At 37.8% G+C, this 8,431-nt stretch overlaps 1 protein-coding gene across 1 annotated transcript in view; it reads left to right on the top strand.

Annotated features, from left to right (window-relative positions):
* The first annotated feature begins 1,007 nt into the window (after positions 1 to 1,007).
* The window catches only part of LOC578357 (L-2-hydroxyglutarate dehydrogenase, mitochondrial), an 11,537-nt gene continuing 4,113 nt past the window's right edge, over positions 1,008 to 8,431 (top strand). Inside the window, exons 1-7 of the mRNA XM_030999620.1 lie at positions 1,008 to 1,162; positions 3,373 to 3,512; positions 4,056 to 4,207; positions 4,821 to 4,952; positions 6,504 to 6,666; positions 7,524 to 7,561; positions 8,289 to 8,431. The exon at positions 8,289 to 8,431 is cut by the window's right edge and continues 22 nt beyond it. Coding sequence (XP_030855480.1) covers positions 1,029 to 1,162; positions 3,373 to 3,512; positions 4,056 to 4,207; positions 4,821 to 4,952; positions 6,504 to 6,666; positions 7,524 to 7,561; positions 8,289 to 8,431 — 902 coding nt within the window. The 5' untranslated portion in view covers positions 1,008 to 1,028. The remainder of the gene's footprint in view (positions 1,163 to 3,372; positions 3,513 to 4,055; positions 4,208 to 4,820; positions 4,953 to 6,503; positions 6,667 to 7,523; positions 7,562 to 8,288) is intronic.

Below are 8,431 nucleotides of genomic sequence, written 5' to 3' on the forward strand. Positions count from 1 at the left end.
GCGTAGGGTGGTGAAGAGTTAATATTACCATTTATCCATAGACAATGTACATGGCGCTAGGGTGGTGAAAAGTTAGCGTAGGGTGGTGAAGAGTTCATATTACCATTTATCCATAGACAATGTACATGACGCTAGGTCGGTGAAAAGTTAGCGTAGGGTGGTGAAGAATAAATATTCCACTTTATCCATCGACAATGTACATGACGCTGATGTGGTAAAGAGTTGAGATTTTTAAAAATATATCCATAGAAAATATGTACATGACGGTGACATAATGGTGAATAGTTTCTGTGATTTGGTATTTAAAGAGTCAATGCCCTTTTCCCAGAGAAGGCATATTTATTTATTTATTTATTTATGCATGCATGCATGCATGTTCACAATTCATTGAAGTTAACATCACATGAAAAATGAATATAAAATAATATAACAAATCATTTCAATTTTACAATCCATTTGAATTGACTTCACATGAAAAAGAATATAACAATGATTTATCATAGACACGTTGCAACCAATATACAGTTTGAAGAAAGAACACACAAAGGTGATGAAACATAAGCAAATAGAGCTTGAATCGTGTACCACCTTTCAAATATATAACATATGACAAATAAAATTCATGCATGACTTATAATTTTGGTGCGGGGATATATTGCAATTCAAAAGAAGATAATAACTTTTTAATTTCTAACATACGTGAGGTGAGGTCTTAGTATAATTCTTTGATTTGCCCCTAAGTACTGCGCTTTACCCCCCCCCCCCCCCCCTCCATCATCTACTCTCATTATATCCGACCACCATGCCTATTTTAATTGGTAGCCAGCCATCGTTGCACTGATCATGCCTGACGGATACAATACACAAAGAATATATTGCGTGTGTGTAGTATAGCGGTTGTATGTGTACAATGCGATCCTTACACTTATCAAATTGGCAATTTTTACACGTTGGATGGGCTACCTTCATCTCCGATTAGGTGTGTGAAGAAAAGCTTCACCCTGAAGACGGAGCTGGAGTTAAAGAAAATGGGACGGCATCAAATTATACATTTGCTTCGAAAGAAGCTTGTGAACAAGTACATGATTTGGGACAGATGTTCATCATTTTTAGCTGTATCAAGCAACGTTCAAAGATCTGTTCGGCATGCTTCTGAAAAAAGGTGAGAATTTTGAATTAGAAGTTACGGTCATTTCCCCGGACGTCCCCGGTGGATTTTATGGGAAAAGGGGGAGGGACGAGATCCAGCCGTCAGCTGACCCAGACGGTCAGCGACCTGAAGCTGAGGATAGTTGATTATCACACGTCCACCATTCACAGACTTTAGTCTTTAGACTATGTCATTCCAGTTTAATTTAAAATCACTGGTACAGAAATCGGCTTAACTTGAAATACAAATGCTTGTGATGTTGATTATTTCTAAACTGGAAGTTTTGGGGTTTGAACTTAGTTTGAGTGGGTTAGCGAGGGTTAATTTTTAGTTACATCATCCATGAAGGGTTTCAGTCAGACAACCCCCCCCCCCCATCATTTGTATTCTCGATAGATCTAGACACTAGAGATCTGAATGAACATGGTCCTGATCCCCTATTAGAAAACATTTTTGGGGGTATAGTCTATGTGATAGCCGGGGTCCAGACAACTCGCCACAAAGACAACCCGCCCCAAGACAACCCGCCACAATACCCTGGACATCTCGCCACAATGCCTTTTCGGACAACTCGCCACACTTGTTTTCCCCTCATGATTTCTAGATCTAAAATGAAATGGATTTGTAATTTTTCATGATTTTCGTGCTTTTATAAACACAGTCATTACAAAGAATAAAGAATATAGCTGATTTCCCTTGTAACAATAATATAATTTTGACAAACCAAAAGTTGTCCGGGGTGGGGTGCCTTTTCGGACAACTCGCCACACTTTTTTCCCCTCATAATTTCTAGATCTAAAATGAAATGAAATTGTCATTTTCATGATTTCCGTGCTTTTATAAACACAGTCATTACAAAGAATAAAGAATAAAACTGATTTCCCCTGAACAATAATATACTTTTGACAAACCAAAGGCGTACGACCAGGGCGTACGATCGCCAGAGCATTGGGATAACTTCTCGGTTAGATCTAGAGGTCTATAACAGCTGCATTTTTCTGTCCCAGAAATTTGTTAATGTTAGGATACTGGAAGCACTTGCGTACTGATAGGGGGGGGGGGGGGGGGGGTTGGGCAGTTGACCCGCGAAATAAAATTGGAAAGTGGTTTATTTATAGATTTTCTGGGTTAGTTTCGTCAGAGGCGGCATTCTTCATTGGGGGGGGGGCACTGTGCCCCCACTTTTCCAGGTTCCCCTAAAGTGCCCCCTTATCCTTTGTTCATGTCCTTTTCCTTCTGATAATTTTTAATGGTAGGAATTCATGGAAGGATAGGCCTACTGGAAGCACTGGCGTACTGATGGGGAGGGGGCAGTTAACCCGCGAAATAAAATTAAAATGTGGTTTATTTCTAGATTTTCTGGGTTAGTTTCGCACTTTTGCCCACAGTCAGAGGCGGCATTCCCGGAGGGTGAGCCCCCTGGAATATTCCCCACCCCTCACCCAACCCAATCCCAAAGTGCTTCCGGCACGCCAAACTGGTTGCGATGTCAGGAATGCTCGTCCCGGCCTCTTTGGTATTCCTGGCAGTGACAACAAATATATTCCCCACTGAAATAAAGTATTGCTCTACTATACTGCTACTATACTACTACTTCTACTACTACTACTACTACTTCTACTACTACTACTACTACTACTACTACTTCTACTACTACTACTAATAATAATAATCGTAATCGTAATCGTAACTAGTAGTCGTACGCCTGGCTTGGGTTTGTCCGAAATAGATTCTTGTTGCGGGTCTTGTTGCAAGCGCAAGGAAAATCATCTTTATTCTTTAGAACAGCTCTCAAAATACTCATAATTTCTATGTTTCCTGTCATGACTGTGTTTATAAAAGCACGAAAATCATGAAAAATGACAATTTCATCTAAGATGAGGGATTTTAGATCTAGAAATCATGAGGGGAAAAAAGTGTGGCGAGTAGTCCGAAAAGGCATCCCACCCTGGACAACTCGCCTGTGGCGAGTTGTCCAGGGTATTGTAGCGGGATGTCCAGGGTATTGTGGCGGGTTGTCTTGGAGCGGGTTGTCTTTGTGGCGAGTTGTCTGGTAATCGTGATAGCCCCCCTCCCCCCCCCCCCCCCCCCCCCCCCACCAAAAAAAAAAAAAAAGTATCTAATTTCCCTAGGAATTGTAAAATTGATGTCAAGAAACATCCATCCAAAATTTCATTTATAAATCAATCATTTCAATAATTGTGTGTTATATATCTTCACAGCTCCTCGGGATCTCCACCAAGTAACGATTTTGACGTGTGCATCGTTGGAGGTGGGATAGTCGGCTTGGCTACAGCTCAGGAGCTCATCTGGAGGCAGCCCAATCTCAAACTTGCAGTGGTGGAGAAGGAAGCCGAGCTTTGTAAGTATTGATTCATATTCAAAAAGAGGAGATTATCTGTTGAGAGTCAGAAGGGCATTAATTCATATACTTCAATAACATAAGAATAACACCCTTCTGGCTCTCAACAGATTACATATTTGAAGGTGATATTGAGCACTGGTCATGAATTTAATTGAAGAAGAAAAAAATGAAGATAAAAACAAACCAACTAATTAAACAACAACAAACAAAGAAGCAAATGTATGGTACCACAATCCAGGTATGTTCAAAGAGTATTCTATGGAACAGGGCCAGTTCCACAACCATCTATGGTTAATTTGCCATTACTGGTAACTTCCATGGAAACTTTGATTCAATTTGCTTTAGAGTGATGTTGCCATTGTTCTTAATATTGATGGCCAAGTTACCATCAATTATAGTTTTATACAACGGAGCCCAAGACTGGTATAACTAAAGCTAAACTTTGTTTATTTGTAGGAAATTGGTTCTCATTTGATTTGGCATAAATGAACTCATCAACAGTTATACATGTATACATTACTTTGAACTTTGACCTTTCAGCCTTACATCAGAGTGGTCACAACAGTGGTGTTATCCATGCCGGAATCTACTACACGCCCGGATCTCTCAAGGCTAAGCTATGTGTGGAGGGCTTGGAGCTGGCCTACAAGTATCTTGACGAGCACAATCTTCCCTACAAAAAATGTGGAAAGGTATGCAGGCATTCATGTACAATAGGCGGTTAACTTCACATAGTTCTGGTAATGATAAAATGAAAATTTCTTACAGAATGTAATGTATCAACATTTTTTTTGCTGAATCTTTTAAACTACTTGAAACTAGAAAAAAAAATGCATCTGAAATATATGTTAAATAATTAGATACATTCATTACGGAAAAATTATCATCAGGGGAGGGAGATGATGAAGTGGAGGACTAATGGATGAAAAACATGTCAGAAAAAATTGCCTAGGTGTACAAAGTTGCAAAAAGACATTGTTGCTTCATGTAACTGTGACTGCTATTTGAATTCCGAATGATAAATGTTTGATAAAGCTGATTGATTTTATATTTCCATTTTTTAGCTCATTGTTGCAAGTAATGAAGAAGAGCTACACTGAACATGGACCAGGGGCTCTCCAAAACTGCAAAAGGCCGTCGATTTCTATAGTTATGAATGCCATTTGAATTCCGTATAATAGAAGTAATAATAATAATTTAGTGGGTTCTTGTATCTTAGGGCTCATGTCTGTCAGACTTGACACTCCAACTGCGGAATCTAATCTACTGAAACCAATTGATTTCTTATTTCATAATTTTTCCTAGCTCATTGTTGCACGGAATGAAGAGGAGCTACCCAGACTAGATGCTCTCCATAAAAGAGGACTAGAAAACGGTGTGAAGGGACTAAGGATAATGAATTCAGATGAGATCAAAGAAGTCGAACCGTATTGCAAGGTACAATTTGTTCAGTGTGTGAGATTTTTCCCTCAAAACACCTGTAAGTCTTGAGTTTGTGAACATCTCATTGAAATAATTGTTACAACATTACCACAAGTTTGAAGTTGATGTCTGTGAATTTCATATACATGTTGTTTTTGTTAAAAGGTCATTAATATTTAACGAGTTTAAAACTTGGTTATTGGGGAAGTACTGATCATCATACGTCAATCTAGTCATCTATGCGCGTGCATTCAGCCAATATGCAGGTCAAAGACCTGGAGAATTATTTACTTACACATGTAGTAAAGTAAATCTGCATAATTGTATCCCCCGGCAGTATGCCGGTGGGGTACTTTGGATTCAGCAGCGTTACGCCGCCGCCGCCGCCGCCGCGTCATATTCTTGTGTGCGCTCTAACTGCCACATTTCTTGATGGATTTCTTTCAAATTTTGTATGGAGGTGTATCCTGGTATAATCTACATACCTATAACTTTTGGTGATGCTGCCCCCAGTGTTCCGTCTTCTATAGGGTACAAGGCCATATTTTTGTGGATGGTTTGTGTGCGCTCTATAGGCCACATTTTTAAAGGGATTTTGTTCAAATTTTGAATGAAGGTGTATCTTGGTATAGTCTACAAGCCTATAGATTTTAGTGATGCTGCCTCCAATGTTCCGTCTTTTATAGGGTCAAAGGTCATATTTTGATAGATGTCTTGTGTGCACTCTAGTGTACTGCTGCCCCCAGTGTTCCGCCTTCTATAGGGTACAAGGCCATATTTTTGTTTGTGTGCGCTCTATAGGCCACATTTCTAAAGGGATTTTGTTCAAATTTTGAACAAAGGTGTATCTTGGTATAATCTACAAGCCTATAGATTTTAGTGATGCTGCTTCCAATGTTCCATCTTTTATAGGGTCAAAGGTCATATTTTGATAGATGTCTTGTGTGCACTCTAGTGTGCGCTCTAACTGCCACATTTCTCTACGGATTTCTTTCAAATTTTGTATGGAGGTGTATCCTGGTATAATCTACATACCTATTGTTTTGGTGATGCTGCTCCTAGTCTTGACAATAGTCTGAGCCACTTGCGGCAATTTCTACGTCATCCTTTTGTTTCACAAAGAGGAGAGGGAATCTTTGTCCCTCCTTCCACATAAGGATAACACAAAATCGCTGCCACTGCCGGGGGATACATTCGCATTGCGCGGCAATACAGATTGCGATATTTCTAGTTATAGCAGGTGTTTTTGAAACTATGAAATTCTTTCATATCCCTTTAATTTCTTTCCTTTTGTATGAAAAGAATGATATTCATTGAAATAAAAAAAATTGTCTGTTTGTTGCATGTTATTCTTGTAGTTTTTTTCTTCTGTTGCTTGTTTATAAATGCCCATTGTTTAACTGGAATAACATCAGATTTACATGTTCATGTATGTATGTACTGGTACATGTATTTATGGGTGTATACATGTAATGTACTTAAGGGAGGTTGTTTGTGTGTATATACGTAGGTATATATTATTAATTTATATAATTTGTTTTCTTGTACTGGCTCTATTTGATTTAGGGTTTAAAAGCCATCCACTCTCCTAACACCGGGATCGTTGATTGGGGTCAAGTAGCGCGACACTACGGCAAGAATTTTGAGCGGCTTGGAGGTAGTGTCTTCACTAACTTTGAGGTTAGCAACTTCATTACGACAAGAGAGGGCAAGGCTGGCAGCAAAGATGGTAATAATTTGTAAATTAATTAATTAATTATTGATTTCATTATGTCATTACTTTGAATTACTCTTTGATATTATAAACTGCATGTTCTGGTATGGTACAATGTATGTTTATACAATTAATTTTTTTTTAAAGAAAGTAAAGTGGAAAATTCTATGAAATACTGTGGGCTCTATACAGATGGTCACTTAAACCAGTTCTACAGTATAATTGAGCAGAATCAGGGGCCGGTTGCATAAACTTTAACAACAGTGATAATTTTGCCATCAGTATTAACTACTATAGCGACATCACTCAACAGCCAATAAAATCAAGGTTTCGATGGAAGTAACCATTTTAATGGCAAAGTTACCATCAATATAGGTTTATGAAACAGGGCCCAAATCAGTATTTGTACTTTAAAACACAGTTTTAGTGGGATGGTTTCAATGCTGCAGTAGATATTCAAAGGAAGAAATCATAGATTGAAAAGACTGACTTCCTGAATATTGATAAAGACTTTCATCAATAAGCTCTTCATCTTCTACTTTGGCCTTCATAAGATTAATTTGAATGCCTTGTTCACCCATTTTCATTTTCATATGAAACATTTGAATATTAAGTTTCTAGTGATTAACGGTTTCCCCAAATCTGAAAGCTTTCCTGTAGTCCTGCTACTTGTATGTATATGGAAAGCATGGGGGTGATGAAATAGCTTTGTAGAATATAATCACAACACAATTCTTCATACAATGACCATAGAACATTTCTCTTGCACATGTACAGTTCATATGTCGAAATGTAGTTGAATACGTAAACACATGGTGTCAAATATCATAGCAATTATAATTCAATAGCCTGTTATCATTTGTGTTTTCTAGGTTTACAACACCCTGTGACGCTGCAAGCCAAATCTGGTGTAAGTATACATACAAAATGACAGCTGTGTACATGCTAATGAACAAAAATACAATGTCAAAATTAAGATTTACTTAATAAATCGCAATAACGCAAACATTTCTGTATAGCAAAGACATAGGAGAGTCAACAGCTAAGAAATTGGTAGCAGCATCTCACTGATGTCTTCATTATCTTTTTTGTTTTGCCTCTACCTTATATAACACTTTTAACAAAGCTATATTCAGTTGATTTCAAATAATCTTCTGTTGGAAGAATTTCATATACCGGTATTTAAGATAAAGTAAGGTCATACAACACTTCCTTGTTACTGTAACATCTTATGACCTCAACTTTGTAAGGACTTGTGAAACCCCTCATAAATGAGACAATGTGCAAATTGATCTATATGTATATAAACATGTGAATATGTTAAAATGTACCATCATTGTAAATATGAACGATTGAAAGAGGAAAAATAAATTAATTAAATGAATTGCATATATTTATAAGAGTAATACACCTCACATTTGTGTAGCTTATATGCACAGATCATCAAATAATTGTATGCATAGAACCACCTCCTCCAAAACATTTTCTCTTGCCATTCATTTTAACACTTTGAGATTTGGCACAGTAATGTTTTTTTTTTTTTTTTTTCATGTTTTTTTGTTTAGTCATGGCTGAATGGGGCTTTAAATATAAAATAAAATAAAAGTAAGATTCAACACATTGTTTTCTTGTAACAGAAATCTCTGAGGTGCAGGTACGTGGTGACCTGCGCTGGCCTCTACTCGGATCGTGTAGCTGAGATGTCAGGCTGTAGCAAGATTCCTAAGATCGTACCGTTCAGAGGAGACTACCTCCTACTCAAAGCAGAGAAGAACTACCT

Source organism: Strongylocentrotus purpuratus, unplaced genomic scaffold, assembly GCF_000002235.5.
Source record: "Strongylocentrotus purpuratus isolate Spur 01 unplaced genomic scaffold, Spur_5.0 spur5_scaffold_5, whole genome shotgun sequence".
Classification (NCBI taxonomy): domain Eukaryota; kingdom Metazoa; phylum Echinodermata; class Echinoidea; order Camarodonta; family Strongylocentrotidae; genus Strongylocentrotus; species Strongylocentrotus purpuratus.